The following is a 23,664-nucleotide window of genomic DNA, read 5'->3' on the forward strand; positions in this document are numbered from 1 at the left end:
CCAACCCCCTGAAATGCAGGAATCTTTTGCCCAACGTGGGGCTCAAACCTATGACCCTGAGATTGATATATTTAGCTTACTAAAAAGATTTGAAAGTGCCTGCAACAAAATCAGCCTGCACCTCTCTGCAGTGTATCCTACCCACAGTGGCTACTGAACACCAAAAGTGCTGGAGAAAGAACTAGAAAGAGGCAGCCAAGTGAAGAAACCTTTAGGATGTTTGCTCCTGAAAGTGTCTTTTTCCTTACTTCTCCATTGTGAAAGGGGGAAAACACGTAGGAAAAAATGAAGTATGTTTTATACACAAAGAAAACTGGAACATTTGAAAGTTTATTTGTTTGCATAAGATGGGTATAATTAACCGCAAACAAACTTAATATCGATCGCTCAAATATATTGTCTATTGTCCAAAAATCTGACAAAGAGAAGAGCAAATATCAATTGGCTGAAACCAAATTATCCATTATCTCCTGCTATTTCCCCAATTTCTATGCAGTATTTACAAGTAAAATAAAACCTACGCAGAGCTTCGATGTACAGTGGTGCAGTGGCTATGAAGATTATGGGCTTTCTGAAAAGCAATCATATGCTAAGAGACTGATGTTTTCACAGAAAAATATACATCTCAATTAAGGCTTTCTGCAAAGCCTGAAGGCTTTGGCTGTCAACACACCCACGTGGTCTGGGGCTGTGTGAATTGTGCACCTCCGTAGGAGCCAAGAGAAGCGTGAAACCTGATTGCTGATGCTGAACTTGGCAGGATATCAGTGTTCATTTCATCCCTAATGGCTGCTGTGAAAAGCTTGGAGAACCTGAACTCCAGAAAACATCCTGGATTTTCCAGGATCAGAACGTTTCTGGGGATATACACACCCTGACCCATGTCTACTGCCGTTTGCCGCTTTGAGGCCCACAGCGATCACTCACACCAAATCTCTGTGCTCTTCATTCCCCTTTTAATCAAGCCCCTGCTTTTGTTCAATAATTTCTGAATTTTCGAAGCAAACAGTGCATACAAATACACTTCACATGAATTTATTCAGCAAAATTCAGGTCGCCATACCGCATACCTAGAACTGTTTTGGGGGCTGTATGTGTCGGTATGCAGGGCGCGATGGCAAATGTGTACACTGATCACACAAGGCCCTGCATGAAGCAACAATCTTTTACAGTCATTTTAGCAGGTCCAGCAAACTATATAAAATTGCTTCAGGGGGGAAAAAATGAAACTGCTTAATGTCAGATGATTTTATACAATTATACAGTGAAGAATCCGACTTTCAATTTTATTTCCCCCCCTGACAATAATACATTTAAAAACAGTATTTCACAGTCACAATATTACTAGCAGAAACAGAAGCATTAAAAGGTTAATCTTCATCTGATGAAGAATGTCCCTGTCGTTCTGTCCTAAGTTTTTCTGCGTAGAACTGGAAGCTCTCCTACAGCAGATCAGAAGAAAAGAAAGTTAGGAGACAAACTAGTATTTTAGTGTATGTGCTAAGCAATTGTGCATCAACCCAACCCGCGAATATCTAACTGTTCTACATCTGTTTTCCTAACACTGATCAAGAAAAATAAAAATGAAAAGGCAAAGACCAATATTCTGTTATGGCTTAGGAAGAACTTGAGTCCACGCAACTTGAGGAAGACTAACTTAAACTTCAACAACAGTGATACATACCTTCCATATAAATTCCCTTGTAAATATGAGCAGCCTTTGCCAACCAGGTGCCCTCTATAAATATTTTGAACTGTAACTCGCATCAGTCCCAGTCAGCGCTGTCATAGACCATAAATGAGCCCCCTTAGGCACGAAAAGTTTATATTTTTTTTCTGCCGCAGAATATTATGAACCTCCCAAACATGTCTTGTAGATAACCTAGCTCTAACCACAAACCGCTACAAATTGCAACTTACATGAACTCATTGCTACTTGGCTTTTGTAGATTCTCCTTCTAAAATAACATACTGAAGAAGTTATTTCCACAGTTTTAATGCATTTGTTCCCCTCAATTAAGCAGATTTACAGAGGGGCCAAGGTTTGTGTTTTTTGTTGGCAAAATTACGAAAGATAAAGTCAACCTGCCTGAGAAAATTAGTTCCTATGTTTTACATTTTCATCCTTACAAATGCTATTTGGAGGGAGGGGAAATGTTCATGTTTAAAAACTAGCAATTAGCTAACACCTAAACCCGTTCTGAACTAAAGCATGCGGAAATCATTTAAAGTTTAAATGCCAGAGATAAAACACTCCAAGGATGCTTGATAAACTCACACCTCAACATGAATGCCCAGTAATGATCTTATACTTTAAACACAATAGCCCCAGAAGGCTTCCTTCTCCCACCAGTCAAGTCTAACGCCAGATTAATACAATGCCACAATATATACAGCACTTCATTTGTAGACTCCTCTGAGGGTTTTCTGTGAAGCCTTAATCCCAGAGTAATTAAGCATGCCACTTGTTTTATTAGCAACACACACACACACACACACACACACACACACACACACTTACTTCCAGAGGTATTTATTTGAAAAATCAGTAAACACTCACTGGAGGTTCAGTGAACGGAACAGGCTCTCCTGCATTCTTAAGGAGAACTGCCAAACGTTTCAGAAATAGCTCATCTGGGTGCAATTTCTCAGCTTTCATTTCATCATACAGAGCTTTTGCTGAAGCCACATCCTCATCTAATGCTAAGGAGGGGAGAGAAAAAAAAGATATATACAGAAGAAGCCATTACAGGAGATGAAACAGTTTACCAATCAACCAGAATGCATTATGCCAGAAATTTCTAGTTCCACTCAATTCATAAAGACTCAAATGTGTTGCTCTGCAATAATTTCCAACCAAGTAGACCTGAAGTAGAGAGAAATGCTGGCTTTAATCCATGAATTACGGTGATAAAATGAATAAAAGCTTCACAACTGCAGAGTAAATTTGCCCCTTGATGAATTTCTGGGGATGACAAGCTCCCGCTGCAAAGAAGGCCTCAGAGATAAGCCAACTCCCTGTACCAAGTTTGAGGGGGGGAAGTGGTAGTTTCCTCTTCCAATTAACATTCTAAGGTAACAGTTTACTTTTCCGCATGCAGCTTTCTTAGTGTTCATTTGAATAGTAAGAGTCTGGCGCAAATGAAACAGATAAAGCAAAGCTCATTTGAGATCAGTGTCAATACACCCTTTAAACCTGCACTGCCCACAGTCCTGAGGGGTCCTGAATTTATTCCTTCATGAAGCCATTCCTAGGTCTGTGGCATTAATCAACAAGTGAGAGCTCCACATTCCTTAATTAGGCGAGGGAAAAATGCTAAAGACTGAGTGTCCCTTTGGGTCATGAGCAGCAGCTTTTGATCATTAAATTTAAATTCTTGCACTTTATTAACAACCTCCGTCTTTGAGGATACCCTCATCACTTTCAGTTTTGCTTTGAAGTATGCTCACTACCTTAACTGATTACATTAGAAATAGTAATAACCTACTGACAGGCCACAGACTTGCAAGCTACTTAAACAAGGAGAAGGAAATAATCCTGAAGGTGACACATATGCTCTGGGAAGATCTCAAAATTCTTTTGACTGGCCGTTAAACTGTAGTATGTGGACAAGCTTGACACAGGGGTCGGCAAACTTTTTCAGCAGGGGGCCGGTCCACTGTCCCTCAGACCTTGTGGGGGGCTGGACTATATTTTGGAAAAAAAAATATGAACGAATTCCTATGCCCCACAAATAACCCAGAGATGCATTTTAAATAAAAGTGCACATTCTACTCATGTAAAAACACGCTGATTCCCGGACCATCTGTGGGCCGGATTTAGGTGGTGATTGGGCTGGATCCATCCCCCGAGCCTTAGTTTGCCTACCCATGAGCTTGAGTGAAGCATGTGGGTTGCACCTTCCCCAATGTTACCCCCCCCCCCAGCTGGTAGGACTTTGGCAGAACCTTGTTCAATTTTACAGAATACAAGCATTATACCAATTCAGTGTAACCCAATTTCCTTTGTTAACAGAACTGTGTTCACATGTAACACAAATCATAGCTTAGGAATAACCCATGGACTAGCCTTAGTGAATTGTCCATCTTGCATGTGTCTCTTTCCTCCAGCGCAGTTGGGAAGAGGGCTTTGGCAGAGTTTAGTTTCATTTATTTTATTTTATTTGCAGAATCCTGATGTGCCATTACATTCAAACCAAAGGTTGATCTCACAAGCCAGCTTTGTAACCCAGGGTGTGATGCTGGTTTGTTACAAAACTTACCAGCGTTTGTTTTAAACTGCAACTCCTGGTTTTGAATGTAATGGTCAGGATTCTGCAAAAAGGAAACCAAACTCTGCCTATGTCCTCTTCCTAACCACCCAGGAGAGGGGGGCACACAAGATGGCCACTTCGCTAATGCTAGTCTATGAATCACTGAGCCAGGATTTGCTTTACATGTGAACCAGGCAGAGGGCCTTCTCGGTGGTGGCACCTTCCCTGTGGAACGCCCTCCCATCAGATGTCAAGGAAATAAACAACTATCTGATTTTAAGAAGACAACTGAAGGCAACCCTGTTTGGGGAAGTTTTTAATATTTGACGTTTCATTGTGCTTTTAATATTCTGTTGGGAGTTTCCCAGCCAGATGGTCGAGGTATAAATAAATCATCATCATCATCTGTTAACATGGGAAGTGGAATTACACTGACTCAGACTCTTGTCCATCTAGCTCAATATTCCCCACTCTCACTGCCAGTGGCCCTCCAGGGGTTCAGACAGGAATCTTGCTCAGCTCTAACTGGACACGGAAGGGGACTGAACCTGAGATTTATTCCTAAGCAGAGCATGCAAATTAGGGGGGCCAATTGCTACTCCTCCCCCCCCCCCAGTAGAGACCTGCGACAGCAAAAAACCCTGCTCTCCTGCTTGCTTGAGTGACAGAGCCACTAAGCAGGTCTTTTTGCTGTACTGATTTTCATTTCATCTACCTTTCTGGTACCTGCCTTCCTAATAAGAGTTACTTAATGCTATACATGGGAAAAATAAAAAGCTTATAATCTGTAGAGATGCATGTTTCAGACCCCTCCATTTGTCAAGGAAAAGCTTCCCACTCACAGCTGCAAGTGGATGAGTCGCTTTCCAACTGTGGGAGGCTTCAGAACCTGTGCAAAGTGATGGTTTAATGAAGGTATAATAGAAATTGTTAACTTCCCATTTCTTTAAAATAGAAGTATCTATTGTATGAAAAAACAATAAAAGGAAGATGTAACAGTGAGATTATGTTTAATGGACCGCACAACTGAGACGTTTTCATAGTATTTCTTTATTCTTGGAAGACTAACAATTTGGGTTTTTCTTTCTTTTTCCCCTTACAAGCCTTGGACACAGTCTCAGGGTTTTATATACCTGATGAGAAGGCAGAACAAAAACCCCGCAAATTCAACTAGCTTTGGAAAATAAAGTATGCATCCTTCTGGTTCTAGAGTCTAATACAGTGGTACCTCAGGTTAAGTACTTAATTTGTTCTGGAGGTCCGTTCTTAGCCTGAAACTGTTCTTAACCTGAGACACCACTTTAGCTAATGGGGCCTCCAGCTGCCGCCGTGCTGCTGGAGCACGATTTCTGTTCTGATCCTGAAGCAAAGTTCTTAACCTGAAGCACTATTTCTGGATTAGCGGGATCTGTAACCTGAAGTGTCTGTAACCTGAAGCATATGTAACCTGAGGTACCACTGCATCTCCATCTTCCATATACCTTAGTAAAATTGCAACCAAAGTATCACCCTTTAATAATGCTTCTGTTTGGCATACACCTCATTGGCTGGATCCAGACTAAATTATTTCCCATGAAAACCAATGAGAAGTTGTAAATTTGTCTGATTGATTTCAATGGGACCCAAGTTCAAGAAACTCAGCTTGGATCCAATCCAGTGACCACCCCCCCACCCCCCGTCTCCTGTACAGAAATCTGAATTAGGGAGAAAAATAAATGAAATTGTTAAAATGATATAAAGATTTCAACAAGGTTTGCTCTTTGCCTCCTTACCAAGGTGAAATGTCAACTGGCTTTCCCCATAAGGAAACCATGTTGCACTGGGTGAATTTGAGCATGTTAGCTTTTTTTTAACCAACTGATAAAAAAGCAGCATTTAAGTATCCCCGCTGTCCAGGACCAATTGGGTTGCCAAGCAGACATGGCATTTATATATACACAGTGCTGACCTATGAGCTACCATTGAGCTGTGCCTTCCTTACAGGTTTGTTAAAATGTTGTTTTCTTTGTTTGCTCCACATCATCAGCTCCTAGGTAAACTTCACCAGTACCACTTTTATGTAGTTTGTCATTGGCTAGGAGTCCTAGCCCTCATAGAACAATTTGTGCCCTGAACAATCCTTAAAACATCGACTTTCTGAAGACCTCCAGCTTTGACTATTAAGTTCCAAATGCTCAAATTTTAAATTCCTCATACCTACGGGACCGCCTCTCCTGGTATACCCTGTGGAGGACCTCAAGGTCCACAAATAACAACACTTTGGAGGTCCCAAGCCGCAAGGTGGTTAGATTGGTCTCAACTAGGACCAGGGCCTTTTCAGTACTGGCCCCGACTTGGTGGAACGCTCTGTCACAAGAGACTAGGGCCCTGCGGGACTTGACATCTTTCCAGAGGGCCTGCAAGACAGAGCTGTTCCACCTGGCCTTTGGTTTGGACTCAGTCTTTTTTTTTTTTTTTGGGACTCAGTCTGACCCTTATGTTTCCCTCCCCTTATGATTTTGATTTATGGGCTACTATCAAAATGAGGCTGCATTTTAAATTGTATTGTAAGCCGTATTTTAATAAACTGGGGTTGTTGCCCCCCCATTATGTTTTATTGTAATTTTATTGGTGTTAGCTGCCCTGAGCCCGGCTCTGGCCGGGGTATAAATAAAATATTATTATTATTATTTATACGTGTTGGCAAACGGTCGGAAATAAAACACGTGGCATCTTACCATGGCATTTCATAAGGTAAGAGCAAACCATCTTCCTATCTGTGAAGTCAGGAACTAGATCCAACAATGTCTTGATTTTCTGAACCTAGAAAAAATGAGAGGCACAGAAGCAGACTTTTGTTATATAATATCAAAGGAGAAAGAGCTTGTTCATAAGAATCAAGGACTAAGGGAAAGGAATGTGCTATGGTCACGACCCAGAGGGATGTGTCTGGCAAGATTTTCAGGAGATAAAAGCTTGACTGCTCTCGAGAAGGCAGGAAAGAAAAACTTCCCAGAATCCTTTGTTCCTGCCTTGTCACGGGACAAGGGATGTTACCTAATCCAGTGCCTTCATGACAGCAGAAATAAATCAACAATTATTTAAATACTGGCTAGAGAGATGGTTGGATCCTTGGAGGATAAGTAGATTGCAGGGAAGCTGAGCAAATCCTTTACACATGTCTTCACAGTGGAGAATGCAGGGCAAATCTCAGCACCCGAACCAACGTTTTCAAGAGGGGAGTCAGGAATTGAGGAATCAAGAGATAAAACCAACAAATTGCTGGTCCCAAATTGTATCCGCCTAAGAGTTCTCCAAAGAACTGAAATGTGAAATTTCTTATCTTCTAACAAAAAAAATTGTAACTTGTCCCTAAAACCGGTCTCTGTACCCAAGGGCTGGAAAGTGGCACCAATTTTTAAAAGGGGACCCTGGAAATTACATGAAAGCTGGTGGAAAGCATTGTTTGAGATATAATAACCAAGCACACAAGGCTTGCTGAAGCAGAATCAGCATGGCTTTTGCAGGGTGAAGTTCTGTCTCATTAAGAGTTCATTTGGGGACTGTCAACAAACATCTAGAGCTGATCTAGTGCACTTGGACTTGGTACTTCACCAAAGACTCCTGAGTAAGCTTAGCAGTCATGAGATAAGAAGGGAGAGCCTCTTGTGGATCAGGAACTGGTTATGTAACAGGAAGCTGGGAGCAGGAGCAAATGGGAAGTATTCCTGATGGAGGGACATAGCAGGTGGCGTGCCCCAAGGACTGTGCTTTTTAATTTGTTCATAAATGATCTAGAGTTAGGGGTGAACAGGGATGTAGTTTGCTGACGATACCAAATTATTCAGGATTGTTAAAACAGAGACTGTGTAGAGGCCCGAAAGGACTTCTCCAAACTGAGTGAATGGGCAGTAAAATTACAACTGCAATTCCAAACCTGTGTAAAGTGATGTACATTGGGGTTTTGTTTTTTTTTTGAGGGGGGGGTCCTGAATTAAAAAGTATACACTCATGGGAACTGAATTGGTGGTGATGGACCAAAATGATCAAGGGAGTGGAGCAACTCCTGTTATGACGAAAGGTACAGCATTTGGGGCACTTTAGAGAAATAGTAAGTAAGAGGTGACATGAGAGAAGAGTTATAAATTCTATTTAGTATGGAGAAATTGGATTGAGAAAAGTCTCCCCACCATAACCTCAGAACTCATGGAAATCCAGTGAAGCAGAATGTTGAGTTCAGGACAGACAAAAAACCCTACTTCTTCATGCAATGCATAAGTTAAACTATGAAATTCATGCGCACAGGAGGCAGTGATGGCCGGCAACTTGGATGGCTTTGAAAGAGGATTAGACAAATTCATGGAAGAAAAAGCCATTAACTAACCCGATGGCTATGCTCTGCCTTCATGGTCAGAGGCATGGTCAGGGTCCTGACTGCAGGCTTCTCGTGGGCACCTGGTTGGCTGATGTGAGAACAAGATGCTGGAGTCGAATGGCTATTAGCCCAAACCAGCAGGTTCTTCTTATGTTCTCATGTCTGTTTTGTGACTGCTATCCTATGATGTGCCATGCGATATTAATGCAGTGGAAGAAAGATATGAAGTTGTCTCACAATGACCTGTTTTTTGTATTCTGTTTTATTGATCTCCTACTCTGTTGTTTGCTCTATAGCAACAGAACCCACTAGAGAGAAGTACTGTGGTTAGTGTAGCTTCTACTCTTTTAATGGAGCTTACGGAAAGTAAGTTCTCAGTGGATTGTGTCCTTAGAAGCTTGGCATGCGAATTCTGCTACAGAAGAAGCAAATATGTAGTTTTCAAGTTTCATGCGCATTTTTGCACTTAAGCAGAATACCACTTACCAAATAAATATTTCATGCACCGTTTTCCAAAATGCGGTTCTTATAAATAACAAAAATGCACTGTTGAAAAGAACTCCCCTCCCTTTCTCATATTAAAGAATTCGTTTTTATAAAAAAAAAGCTTTTCCTCTTTTCACTCCCTATGAGAATAGTATGTTGGACCAGGTGGGCCTGATCCAGCTGGCTCTTCTTAGGTTCTGATGAACCCATCATGATAGCCATTATTTGCCCAATGGGAATATGTGGTTTAATTATGTCCTCTTGTTGGAATTTAGAGACCCTTGGCTTTCATTTAAAGATTAAGTGGCAAGGCTGTAGACCTCACAATTAACTGAACAATTTGGGAGTGTCACCATCAACCAATTTCCCTAGATACACAAGAGGAGATCTTGTCCCCCTTTTCAGAGTTGATGACTGTGAAGGCACAGAGTCAGGTTCTATGGCAACATCCTTGACAGAGAGCTTTGACTAGTGAAGATGCTAGAAAAATATGGGGGTGGGGGGAGAGAGAGAGAGCTGACATACCTGTCCTGCTTGCTGGGTTGTCTTTGCAAGGAAAGCCACCAGAATCTTTTTTTGTTCACCTATTGCACTGCATCTCTTGAAAGGAAGAAGTAGGGGAGGGGGAAAGAGAGACACAGAGAGAATTAAATGAGCAAAAGCAACCGTAGGCTCTTGATAAATAAAACTACTGAAGGTGAAAACTTCCAATTAGAAAGGTTCACAATAACCAGCACTATATTATTATTACCAAAGGCCTTAATAGTCGACCACTTATTAAAAACCTGCAGAAAGGAAAACAAATGGGGTGCCAAGGCAATTCCTCCCTTTCTTTTTCTGTCCTTGGCACAATAAGCATTAGGCTTGCTCAAAAAGGAGGGAGAAAATGAACAAATGCTTTAACATCCCACAGAAAAGAGATTTAGGACTGTGAAAGAAAGAAAGAAAGAAAGGGAAAAAAGGGGGGGGGACACACTATTCCTCTCCAATTATTCTGCCAAGCATTCACAAGTGAGCTAGGGATCATAAGGTTAATTATACATTTAATAAGGTGTCAGGGAGATAACTGCTCGTTTCTTTATAAAAATTAAAATGTACAAAGCAAGTTCTCTTTAAAGTATAATTACCTACACTTATGCATACAAAAGGACTGATTTCAATCTCTCTATTTTATAAAAGGCTTTCTCTGCAACAGACAGACAGTGCTCAAGAGACAAAAGTTAAACTCAAAAAAAGTTTCTGTGACAGACCTGACAAGTCAAGTGTCTATCCCATGTTGGAAACTATAGAGTTTCTTTAAAAAAATAAAATAAAACCTTGATTAAAAAAAATCAAGTATGTCAGACAATATTTTAGTTTATGCTCACAGATGTCATCCTTGCATGTGTGAAAAATGCATACTGTTTCCCACCCCTAAGAAAGAGCTTAAGACACTCTGTCAATGCGAAAACCTCCAAGTATCAGCCTACTCTGCTTTGCAGAGAATGTATACACAGGAACACACTGAATTACTTTATAAGCAGATACTGGAGACATCCGTGAAGAAGAACTAATTCAAAACCCCACTAAGAACACACAAAGCATTTAATGCTTCCTTGTCAAATTCTCATAGATCCAAATAAAGTTTATCACTCTTCCGATGAATGGCAAAAGGAAACCAAGCAGAAATCCCAGAACATCCTTTATTCTATCCTGCTTTTCAAAGAATTGCCAAAACTCAAAATAAACAACTGTTCTATGAGGGACAACTACAACTACAACTACACACACACACACACACACACACAGAGAGAGAGAGAGAGAGAGAGAGAGAGAGAGAGAGAGAGAGAGAGAGAGTCTGAAGAAATATGCAGTGTGGTAGCAAAATGTATGTTTTCAAAGGAACAGTTTGTCATACATGGAGCATATGGCAGAGCAAATAGCAATCTATAAAAAGAAGGCAAGAAACACTGGCCTTTTTTTTTTGCACTCAAAAGAGTATAAGCCATAACTGTAGATATTATCTGATTTTGGATACGAACAACAGAAATGTGGAACTGGGGATTTGAGTGGTACGTAGTGCAGCCTCTCAGACTTCACTTGTAGCACCCAGGAGAGGTTTTTAAGTGGACTGAGAACCTTTCTGGCCCAGTGTGGCAGATGTTTATCTCCTCCACCCCCACAGGCCAACGTTGACAGGTGCTGGTGGGACCACCCACCTATCAATCACTTGATGCCATAATGGCAACAGGGGACCGGTATCTGGGTTGTCCCTGTGCATCAGCTGATGTGCAAAGTGTTCCATCGCAGCAATGCACTCTATGCGGAGATTCCCTTGTATTTCATCCGGTAATTGCAGTCTATCCCTCTTCAGACATTCAATGCACTATGCAAAGATGCACTATACCCATATCCTCATTTCAGACACTGAAACACCCACAAACCCACCCAACTAAAAGCAAGTACTTTGTCACAGTTTATTTCTGCAGGAACAAATTCACTACTACAAGATGTCGTGGTGGCGAACTGATGGCTTCAGAGGGGTGTTAAGATAATTCATGGATGGTGCTATTAAATGATGTTGGCAGTCTGCTTCTGAATACCAGTTGCTGGGGAACATGAACAGGTGGATGCTTTGGGGTTAATGTCTTGCTTGCCGGCGTCCCAACCATGGTCACCCTTGAAGACCTCCCAGTGTTAAGACCATGAATGTCACTTGGGTAGATTCCATGGAAGTGAAGCCTTTTGGTACAGTTCCTATTCACTAAACATTTCTCTTTCCCCCAATCAACGTAAGGTGGTCACTTTAAAGCTAATGGGAATCATCCAAGCTTATGGAGGTTCATTGCACCAACAGGGTACCATATTTAAACACATTAAGAAATAACTTTTCCTTTACATCTGAAATCTAACAAGATCACCTTTACCTCAAATGCAAAAACCAACCAACCACCCCATGTTGTTTTGTAACAAATGTGTGTTGCAACTTCTGTCTTCAAACCTACAGATAACAGGAATGGATCCTGTGACATTTTATATACACGTGACAAACTGATGCGTGATCATCAACACATGAGAAGAAGGCAGGACAGGGGCAAAACGAGCCAGGGAACTCTTCAATGCGCTCCACTGACATGCCCGGGGTCCGGAAGTGGAATACCCACACAAAATGGTCACCGCCTGCATTCTTTTAAAAGGAAATCTTATATTTAGAGACACTTCAAAGCTGTTGAAACCCAACAAGATTCTTCGCAGGAACAGAAATAAAGTAACACAGTTATTATAAGCATCACTAGTAAGCTAAGTAAACTGGGGTTTACCATGAGATTACAGTGCACGTTTAAAACCGGATGCATCTCTTCGATCGCAAAAAAAAGACACCCCAAGCATTGCATTTATGGTTTGCTTAATTATATAAGCAGTAGGCAAGGATCAAATTTCACCACTACCAATTTCACACACACCCCGCCCCAGATGCTACAAAACCTCCTGATGACTAAAGAGAGGGTTTTTCTTTCCGTTTACCCTTTAAAGTACTTAGCAGCTATGCAAGAACGTAAGTGAATGTAGCAGTATTTACTATCAGAAATTGGTAACAAGCCTCAATTTGACACAGGGAGTCTACACAAAAGCAGCAATCTGCAGGATCATTGTGACTGTTTGACTGCCACCTGCTGGGAAAGACTCCCGGCTGGAGCCTGTTTGTGTACACTGCCAATGGCAGCTCTTATCACCCATGGTTCATTCTGCATATTTCTCTGCTTCCTATTTAGCACTGCTAAAGTGGTACGAACGCTGTCGTCTCGCTCCCCGAAGATTGCCAATTTTTAAAAGAATGAGGCAGACAGACCACGGACCACTAGAGACGTGCATTTGTCAGTTAACATGCCAGTGACACATAACCAAACGGAAAGCAAACACAGCTTCTAAAACATTTAGAGGCTCCCAGAGAGAGATTTGACTGCTTTAAAGAAGATGCTACTACTGGATGTGTGTGTGTAAATAAAAATAAATGCCCACTATCAGTTTGAAAATAGTTGTCAGTGGAGATAATAAGTGTTTACCTTTCTTATTATTTGTGACCTGCTTTTCAGCCAAGCTTTAGCCCCCAAAGTGGTTTATTGCAATTAAAATTTATCACAAAAAATGCAGCTTTGGTTTCTTCGACGGTCTTGGCATTTAAGCTATTCCCCCCCCCAAAAAAAAGCAAAATGGGGAGCTGCTTCCTTCAGCAGGCAGAAGAGGAAGGGTACACACTTCTACCAGGGCAGCTGCACCATTACAGAGGCATGTTTGTGAAAAAGGAAAGAGAATGTTGCCCTGCAAGGACAGACTGCTAATATAACTGACACACTGTTCAGTACAAAACATGGATACAGATTACCATTCGCTTAAATCCTCATTCCCTTGTTTCAAGGCATTTCGGATTAGACAAGAATAAAATTATTGCTTCCAATCCACAGCAAAACAAAACAACAAAACAAAACTCTTAATACATGAAATCAGCAATTATGTGACAAATTAAAAAGTATCTTTGCCACATCCTGTGCGTGACACCTTTGTGTTTATTTCTTGCTTTTCTTTTGATGTGGTCACAGCACTACTATCCCCTCTCCTGATATGTTATTACCTCTAGAAGATGCCTGGCATCGTCTGCTCTTCCCGCATTTATATACTGAAGGAAAAGGTCTGTCGCAGGCCGATATATTCCAAACTGATGGGCCAACCGTTCAGCCATGGCACTAACTGCAAAAATCAAAAGAAACATGTAAGTGATTAATTCCGGCTTTAACAAAATATATTGCTACAGCCTGTTTTAAGTAAAACTGAGAGCTATTTAGTGACGTTTTTGCAAAAGCAAGGCAGAAACACACAATGCCATTGACTCAGAGGCTTGGAAACAGCCATTTGTTTGGTCCCTAACCGTCCAAATAGGGAAGTTCTGGCTCTCTCTAACTTTTAAAAGTTGCATCTGGTCAGTATCTCTGCACTGACAGAAGGCTATTTGACCCAATGGAAACAGCAGAATGGGGAGGGAGGCTATTTTCAGAAATCCCTCCTCTTCCTACAATCTACCTCAGAGGTTTGGCGGATGTTTTGAAGCAGTGGGAGCTGCAGGAAAGAAGAAAGAGACTTCTCCTTTTCCACTGATGGATGTTTCCAATGGATCAAAGAGATTCGTGTCAGCAGAGGAACACCAGATGGAAGCAAACATAAGGAATGTGCAGGCATAGGAATGTGCAGGCAGACATGCTAGTCAAAAATTTTTTGGCCTAGGGATTCCTATGGACTCCTTTTGCCAGGCTAACTTACGTTTTTCCAAAGCTGGCTCCAGTTTGTCTTCCAACAACTTTCTATATACAAATGAGATGCTTGTACTTGGAGAGTCAGCAAGCAGTGCTCCAGAGGTAAACATGGTCTCAATGTATTCCACAGCAACATCAGGGTTATTGCTGGAAGAGAAGGGGGTAAAAAAAAAAGTTGCACTGGTTTAGTTTCTAATGTAAGAGCTCCTAAACCAATAAAGCAGGTGCATAAATGTTTTATTTTATTACTACATTAATATTACACAGAGTAGCGATGTTAAAAGTACCCACGACTCCATTCATGCAGATATTGTCACAACACAAAGTGAAACAAATTTATGGCTGAATGCGTAAAGTTGGCACTAACTCTGTTTCTTTCGAGAATGAACTCTGACCTGTTCTATGGCTGAATAACTCTGCCATAAATGCTGCTTTTTTTAACGGAACAAAGATGACTGCTGGTTAGTTACTTCTGAAATAATAAAAGGGCAAAAATAAAACATCCAGGGACAACCTCTTAATAATTAATGCCAAAGCAACCAAAGAGTATTTTTTAAAAAAATATTAAATTAAATATTTTCCTGAATTTTTCATAGCTGTCTTTTTGGATTCAAACACAACGAAATTAAATGTGATACATTTAACAGCTTTGTCTACACACTTTTCTCTTTGAAGGATAATGCAGCATGAGATAGCGATGTGTAAGAAATAAATAGAACAGTTTATTGTGCTTTTGAGAAAAAAGTTCTAAACACTCTGGAGCCTGGTTGCAAGACAATTTTCATGGAGAGATACATTTGATCAAGGATCTGTGCTTCAGGTACTGGCAGCTGCTACAGGTTTGTAATGAGTTCAGAGCCAATTTCCAGTCTGAAGAAGTACCTGAATGCCTAATAGGGCAGGATTTTCTCCCTAGGAGTTAGCAAAAACATGGCCAAACTTGTTGATAAAAATGGAATCTGAACAAGCAGTTAAGTATGCTGGCAACATTGTGCTTGCTACGCAAAAGAGTAGAGTTCTACAGACATTACCGTATTTTTTGCTCTATAAGACTCACTTTTTCCCTCCTAAAAAGTAAGGGGAAATGTGTGGGCGTCTTATGGAGTGAATGCAGGCTGCGCAGCTATCCCAGAAGCCAGAACAGCAAGAGGGATTGCTGCTTTCGCTGTGCAGCGATCCCTCTTGCTGTTCTGGCTTCTGAGATTCAGAATATTTTTTCCCTTGTTTTCCTCCTCCAAAAACTAGGGGCGTCTTGTGCATCTTATAGAGCGAAAAATACGGTATTTTGTTCTTCCACATGGCAGTTCCCTTGTACTTCCATTTCTCATGGAAGACTGATGAGAGAAACCTGTGTATGCTCTTGTAAAAGTCCCCCTAATAAGATACGGTCTGAATCACTCATAATGAAGTTTGAGCACAGTATGTAGCTTTGGGCAGTCTAAGGGCTTGCAGAACTAAATTCTCTCTGGCTGATCAATGTCTGAAAAGAGTATGCCTGGATTTGGAAATTGGCCTGTGCAGGTGGCTTGCAATTCTATCTGCTTTTATCACACTATTTAAAATTATCCTGTGGCTCTTTGGCATGGGTATTTTCACCGGACCTACCTGCCTCAGACACGGATACCTGCGACATAATATAACTCTACAGAGCTGCAAAATTGGAGAAAAAACAACCGAGTCTACTGTTTTAAGACTGGTACGAAAGGAAAAACCAGAAAACAGGGCAGAATCTCTACAGAGAATATCGGTAAAAGATATATTTTGAGAGGCATGTTAAAATGTGCTCAGTGAATGTTATGGAAATGCCCTTCCGTACATACCAAAACGAAAAATAAACAAAATGCCATCTCACTATTTTAAGCAAAAAGCACACAGAAAAACTGTATTGCTGATGTTTTCGGGCAGTTAAAGGGCAGGGAGAGCTCATAACTGGAATGCACCTTTTAATGTTTCAAAACCTTGCGCATATTCTTTTAAAAGGAGGTTTGAAAAGGTTGTCTAAAACGTTTCTAAAGCCTTCATTAGAAAATTAAGCACCTGAATTTCTTTCAAAGCCAGTAAGAATCTGCATGTACAGCACAAACCTTTACAACTCTGAAAAATCACACATGCATTCTGCTCAATTTTAGGGGTGCAAAGCAAATTTAAAAGCACATTTAAAGTTTATTGGTGCAAAGTGAAAACCTTCTATTGGCTTTGTGGAAGTGTGCATCGTGCTGCGAATTAGAACAGTAAGAAGAGACTTCAGACATCAGCCTAAGTCGAGGCTCCGTTTAGGGAGGCAGAATTTGATAAGCGCATATGTTTGACATCATTAGCCTACTCAAAGTTCACTTATCCAGTAATAACCTGCCAGCTTCTGCAATTCATTAAATGGACTCCAGCCTCCATTGTTTCCAGGATAAGAAATTTCAATGGCAGCCAATTCTAGCATCCATTTAACTGTTACGAAGGGAAAGTTTATTGATATGCAAGGCAACCAAGGTCACCATATTGCCCCTTTTCTTGGCTTGTAAAACAGAAACAATAATCACTGCAGAGTTACTTACTTCTTGATGTGAGCCAACGCTGTGTTATTGATGTAAAGCATACGTGACAATTTAAGAGAGCCACTGAGGTCTGCCATCATCTTCTCAACTGTGGCTATACTCTCCACATCTCCCTTCTTAGCCAAAGCCTGAACAAGTCGAGTAATTGCCACCGGAATGGGCACCTTGCCACTTTCAATGAGTGCCTTGAGAGTAGATATCGCATCTATTCAGAATATGGAATAGTAAAAAAAGAAAAGTCTTCATTCAGAATGGAAACTTGGGCCTTGGCCTATTATATGCCATATTTATATATTTAATCAACAATAGGGAAAAGAGCATAAAATCTCCCTAATCCTATCCCTTGAATTCAGTTGGGTTATTTTGTGTGACAACTTAAGAAAGCAATCACCTTTGCCGTTGTGCATTTGCCATGGAAGCCTCATATTGGTGAAGTTCTGCTAAGCAAGATGGAGGCACTGCGGGCAAGTAGTTCCCATGTCTGAAAAATTGGTCAGCTGCCTACAAGTGAGGGTTACACTCAATCTGGAGGGGCACAGCTCTGTCAGTACAACTGGCTAGGATGCATTGGTAAAGGCATGCATTTTCTGCAGCAATGCCGTAGACCTCTTCCTGTTCATTTTCAGCTTTTAAACCCAGCATATAGCCATGGTATAAATCAGGGGTGGGATAACCTCTGGGCCCCTGAGCCATATTTCACCTGACTTTCTAGGTCCCCTCCCAACCACCAGCTGTTCAGTGGGAACAGCTGAGAGGGAAAAGGGCTTTGATATTTTGCAAACAATACAACTGTAGATACTTCATCTGCAATATCTGCTGAAAGTAGATCAAAGAAGAGGGGAGAAAAATTTCAGCAGATGTAAGACTTGTATACCTTGCAAACATACCAAAAGTGTTGACACATTTTGAAACTGCACATATGCATTTTAAAATTCTGTAAGGGAGGGCTTGGAGTTCAGCTGTGCATTGGCACTGTTTGCTTTTGGCCTATGGGAGACCTTTTTAAAGATACAAACAAGCGGGGGGGGGGGGATCAACAGAGAAAATGGGAAGTGAAACTTTATTCCTAATTAAATACATGTCAGTTTCTATGAAAAACAGGTTAGTGTGTGCACATTTGAATTAGTGTGTGTGGTTAAGGGTGTGCAATTATGTTTGGGTCTGGTTTTGCTGACTATTAGAACGTGGAGTCTGACCTTTGTCTCAGGGAAGTATCCTTTCTTGTCCAGAACACTTCTGTAGGAGAAACCTGGGACAATCTCCACCTGAATATTACCGTGTCTTTTAACAGTTGGTGTAGATACCATGAGAATGGTTTGCTTTCCTGCTCTTTGCTTTACTTTTAATACTCTCATAGAAGAGTTCTATATTTGCAGGTAATAATCAACCTAACCTTTGAACATTTTTTACACTGCTTGTCATTTGTTGGGGCACACATTTCAGTTTTGGGGGCTAGAGATGATACGGTTGTGGCTGTGCAACATCACAAGTGGCTATCAAAATGCCCAATGAATAGGAATCCCAATTCATGTGTTTTTGCAGCTTAGTAACTTTAAATGGCAGACGTCTTCCTGCTCCTACTGTCTGCTCTTTTGCCTACTATGTCTTGATGAACAAGTCCTTAATCAAAATCTATTCCCTGAAAATCTTGGCTTGTGCACTGATGGTTTTAAAGTCATGAGCATCCTTGGTCAGATTCCTCAAATCTGGGTTTACAAGCTGCTTGTAAATAATTGAAAATGAAAACCAAGCTTCTAGCATCCATCCATCCACCCCCCTCCAACTTAACTAAGACCTGGCTAAAAGCCAGCATGCATAAGAGTGTATAATTTGTAAAGCACTGGAAGTGTCCACCATAAAATGCCATGCAACTGAAGTTGACAAATGTATTTTAAAAGCTAGTAAAGAAATACGAATTGGCAAGCATGAACAGGAGGATTTCTTTTAAGAATACATACATGAGACTGCTTTAAGATATTCATATATGAATAAACTTGCTTCTTGAAAATGAGCAGCTATATTTACAATCACTAGTTTGTGCATATAGATTATTCTAAAGGATTACATACAGGTAGGTGTTTCAGTTTTCTACTTCGAGATGAAAGTGGGTCGTCTATGTTCAAGTAAACTTATTCAAGAGCAAGGTCTTCCTTTAGCGTTTTGTTTCAAGCAACAGGCTAGTGTACCCATCTGAAAGTATATTTTTTCACAAACTGGGGCACTTGTAATTTCAAGTGGCAAGCTTGAACTGAGGCCTACCAAGACACAGTAAGGTGCATTTTGGGAGCTATTTCCTACATGGATGTATACAAGAGATTCAACCAGCTGCTTCACTATTCAGGATTCTAGGTCAATAAAAGAGAGAAAGGGAATTTTGCATGACCAGTATAGAGGAGGCCTAGAAGATGAACTCAAAGACATGCGGTTATGGCAGGAGCTTCTCATGTTCCACATGTCAGAGGATACTGCCAGGAGCAAACCAGGACATGTGTTTGTGTGTTGCTGGAGCAGTGGGAAAGCCAAGTGCTAATGTACAGGTAGTAGGCAGGATTCAGGAGAGAATCGGGACAGATAAAGGCAAAGGAACACAAGATGACTCAGCCAGCAAGTTCAAAGCTTGGTACAGGAGCTGAAGTCTCCGTGGCATGATGTCCTTTATAGTGGCTGCTATTAGGGATGGAGCAAAAATGAAGCAGAAATACTAAAAAAACCTCAGATTCTTACGGCGTGTGGGACTGAGGAGCTGTCCCTGACATCCACCTCCAAAGCTGCTCTATGATCAGGATAACTTCTCTGGCATGTGAGGTCTTGGTGGTTGCTTTGGGAAAAGGGCATGGAGCCCTGTTTAAAACAAGAAGCTTCTAGCTTTCAAATACATTTTAAAAAAGCAAAATATACACATATACAGCAAAAAATATATATGATGATTTTCCTAGTTTCTGCTGACTCTAGTGGGCAAAAAGGAAAGAAGTCAAATATGATGTAAGGCTACAACGCCTGGGCAAGTGAAAAATGAAGGATGCTGTCAGCAATAAGAGAATGAGGAAGGGGAAGGCATTGAAGTCAGATGGTGTGATGATCAATTCAAAATGAGCTGTCGGGCAGAAAGGGAGAGGCATGAAACGAAAGGGAATTTGCAAACAAATATGACTGTTCAGTGGCATGTGAAAATGCTGAATCTCCAGCACACTTGTTCGGCTTCTTTTAATTACTGGAATTAAGTCATAAAAGGACAGATTTTAAGTTTACATAAGAATTTTAGCAGAACCTCCCAATATGAACTTGATTTACTACTCCTGGCCCTCAAAACGAATCTAAATCTGGAAGGCAAAACAGGAAGAACAGGAAGCAAAGCAAGCAGCTTTAAGACAGAGTCTTGGTACAATTTTGACTCTTTGTGTTTTATATAGAGAACATATTACTATGTACAGCGTAATGCGCTCACTAACAAGAGAGGTAATGACGCTGAACTTTTGGTGAATAGTCCTCATGTTAAAATGACATGTTATACTTTTAATAAATATCCACATAAGCAATGAAACACTTAGCAATCAGCAGTTATTCCAAACAGTTCCAAATCTTGCTATGTAAAATTGAATGTTAACTTCCTAAATCTGCATAAGCTTCAGTCTTCTAAACCTGAACTTCAGTGGCTTTGTACTGGTAAAAACATCACTTTCACTTCTTTGCAGCACCTCCAAGTTGAAGACAAACAACATGTTTGGAAGAGGGTTGCAACAATAAAATGGTCCATCATTGAATTTTCAGGCATTTATTTTGCACAACCAACACTGGTGTTTCCGAACAATCTAAGCTTAAAAGGAGCACAGAAGCACAATGTAGGTTTCTTTACTGTTGGTATTGCAAACTATTAAAAAGTATTAGATTAAGGTTTTTAAAAAATCAATATTATAATCATTTAGTGCACAACCATGCACATTTAACACTCAATTTAACTCACTTGATATCTTGCACTACCAACACAATGTGCGGGAAGAAACTGCTGGGAATTGTTTCAGATGCTCTAAAGTATGTTAATTTCCAAGCAAAATGACTTGTGCTGTGAATTTTAACGCACTTGAAAGCCTGTACTTTCTCTCGTTCTGGAGCACAAATTTTGCATGTCTGAAGAGCTGTGATTCATCTTAAGAAAACCCATCTTGTGTTAAATGGAACGGAAACTGGACTAAGTGGTCAAATGACAAGTACATTCATATTCAAGCTGTATTATAAATGCATGTACAGTAATTTACGTCTCTCAGCTACCACAAAAGGCGCTTGATAAGCAGGTAATTTGCTAAATGGACTCCTTTATCCAAGTATTCGAAGGGCGTTACAAGAAAAATCTGCAGAGGCATTAATGTGACGTAAAGGTCAAGCATTGTGACATACCTTTCAAATAATCCCGCCTAACTTGCGTTATGATGAGGAGGCTGCTGGCAGCATCGTTCAGCACGAAGCCCTTGATGTGGGTCTCAGCGCTAAAAGAAGCAGACATTTAGAAAGGAATTACTGACATGCTTCTGATACGATAATAAATGGTTGAGCACCAAGGTGAAATTATAAAAACTACTGTTCGTATGTTAAAAATATTGCCGCAAAATATCGACCTGGAGACAGCTTTTGTGTTATCCTGTCAATGGTTATAGAAGGATAATTTTTTTGTGCATTCTGACAGATGACAAAGTTGGAAATGAGCAACAAAAGAAACAAAGTACAAGATTTTTTTTAAACAATCGGTTCAGATTCTTGAATGCTGACATATTAGATGACGAAAATAACTGCATGCCCAGCATTGTTCTGCTGTATCCTAAGCGGAATACTTCCCCCCCTCTTCTTTTTAAAACAGTCACCATAATTATAAAATGTAAAACTATTCTTTCTGCAATAAAAAAATGAAACATTTATTTTCAGCACTGTATATTTTAAATATAAACTAAAGGGATATTATGAACCAACACCGTATCATTTGGTTGATTTAATTTTCAAATTTCTGTCATCTAGATGCATACAGGTTTTTTATAATAATAAAAAACCCCTCAACGTATTGCTTTTGCTGCCTTAAAACTAAATTTCATAATTCATCAGTTCTGCATCCTTTAGAAAGCAAGAAGAGGGGAAAGGCGGAGAGAAAGCATCCCCGGGTCTGAAGCGTCAACAAGAACTTGGCTTTAACAATATTGGTTAAAGCCTTTCGAGAAACATACACTGAGTGACTAACCAGAAAATCCTTTCCTATTTTTCGAGTGCGTGCCTTGAAATGCCCTCAGCATCACTAATGAAATTCAGACTTTCCTTAATATCTCAGGATAACTTTACATGGTTCATTTTCTAGGTTAGAACATCTCTGCTGGCCGGAGTGTATGTAGGGCTGCCATTTGCCATATCAACAATCAGGCTAAACCACCATGATCATCTTGTGGCAAACAACTGAGCAGCCTACCTACTTGAACTTATGAGCTGAGCGGATTGGGAGGTAAGCAGGGTCATTGCTAAATTATTCTCATCAATCCCAAGAAAATCCTGCATTGAGTTCACAATATAACTATCCTCTCAGTCACTTTCAGCCTCTGGGGCCTTCAGATGCAGTCACTGGGCTCAGGATTTTCTTACTCTCCCAACCAATCCCCTTAATCTCTGGCTAAGCACCTATTGCTCAGTTCCGCTTCTCCCCCCCCTCCCCGCCCCCTCTTTGTCCCATCTGTCAAAGCCCTTAAGTCAACAATTCATGCATGAGACTGTAAATTACATATAACAAAGGATTTACTTTCTCCAATCTTCCAATCTTTAGTGTGATTAAATAGATGTTAGCCACTATTACAGAACTAATCCCTCATTCCAATACTACTAGATTTCTATTTTAGACCCATACCTAAAATTCATCAGAATTCTAAAAGTAGGCCTGGGGACTGACCAAAAGCATCTGAAAATTTCCTTAAAGCACTTTCATTTAGTTCTTTCCCATTCTGCTGTTAAATATTATGGATTTTTTTATTTTTTAAGACAAACCTACCCCTTTACTTAAAATGCGTACACAAAAATGAGTTCGGACTTCTTATTCCAGCTCCACTGGAAACAAGGCAAAGCAACTCCAAAATGACCTCAACCTGGATTTCTCCTTTCAATATAAAATATTTTAGCTTCTCTTCTAGACTACCTGTTGCCACAGAATTTATTTAACAACAGCAGTGCTTTATGTATAGCAGGCTTAAGAAAACAGCACCTGGAAGAAGCATTTTGTTTTGATTTATTTGACCACTTTAATTCCCAGGGAAAGTTCCAACCTCTACTGATGTGTTGGGAAGGTGTGAATTTTTATGACGTTTCTATGGGAGAGAGAGATATGCCAATCAATAAATGCTTATTGTATTATCTATTGATATTCAACAACCCTAAAGAATAATCCTTATTAACTAATTAGGCATGTGATCCTGAATATCCTTTGTTCTGATACACACTATGTACTTGGGTCTTAAATGACGCCATGGCAAAGAAAGCTCAGCGTTCCTTTACGTCTGCCTTTTTAATCATTTTTGTTAAGAAAAAAGGCTGAGTGCTTCTTCAAGCATTTATTTCTCAGTTAGTGGCCCTACACTATCCTGGTTCAGTTGTAATGCTATTATGGGTTTGAATTACATGCATGAGCTTTTGGTTTGTGCTCTGCCCCCACTCCATTCTCCAGCACACCTGCAACGAGAGCTTCCATTTTTATTCATTGTGCTTTTTACATAATTGCT

The 23,664-nt window shown here is 40.4% G+C and overlaps 1 protein-coding gene across 1 annotated transcript in view; it reads right to left on the minus strand.

Annotated features, from left to right (window-relative positions):
* Nucleotides 1-310: 310 nt before the first annotated feature.
* LRPPRC (leucine rich pentatricopeptide repeat containing) overlaps nt 311-23,664 on the minus strand; it is a 116,609-nt gene continuing 93,255 nt past the window's right edge. The window contains exons 31-38 of the mRNA XM_081188406.1: nt 21,320-21,408; nt 16,928-17,132; nt 14,386-14,525; nt 13,703-13,818; nt 9,619-9,693; nt 6,971-7,055; nt 2,561-2,703; nt 311-1,442 (exon numbers count right to left, since the gene is read on the minus strand). Of these exons, the coding sequence (XP_081044532.1) occupies nt 1,371-1,442; nt 2,561-2,703; nt 6,971-7,055; nt 9,619-9,693; nt 13,703-13,818; nt 14,386-14,525; nt 16,928-17,132; nt 21,320-21,408 (925 nt within the window). The 3' untranslated portion in view covers nt 311-1,370. The remainder of the gene's footprint in view (nt 1,443-2,560; nt 2,704-6,970; nt 7,056-9,618; nt 9,694-13,702; nt 13,819-14,385; nt 14,526-16,927; nt 17,133-21,319; nt 21,409-23,664) is intronic.

This window comes from Podarcis bocagei (assembly GCF_964188305.1).
Source record: "Podarcis bocagei genome assembly, chromosome: 3".
Lineage (NCBI taxonomy): Eukaryota > Metazoa > Chordata > Lepidosauria > Squamata > Lacertidae > Podarcis > Podarcis bocagei.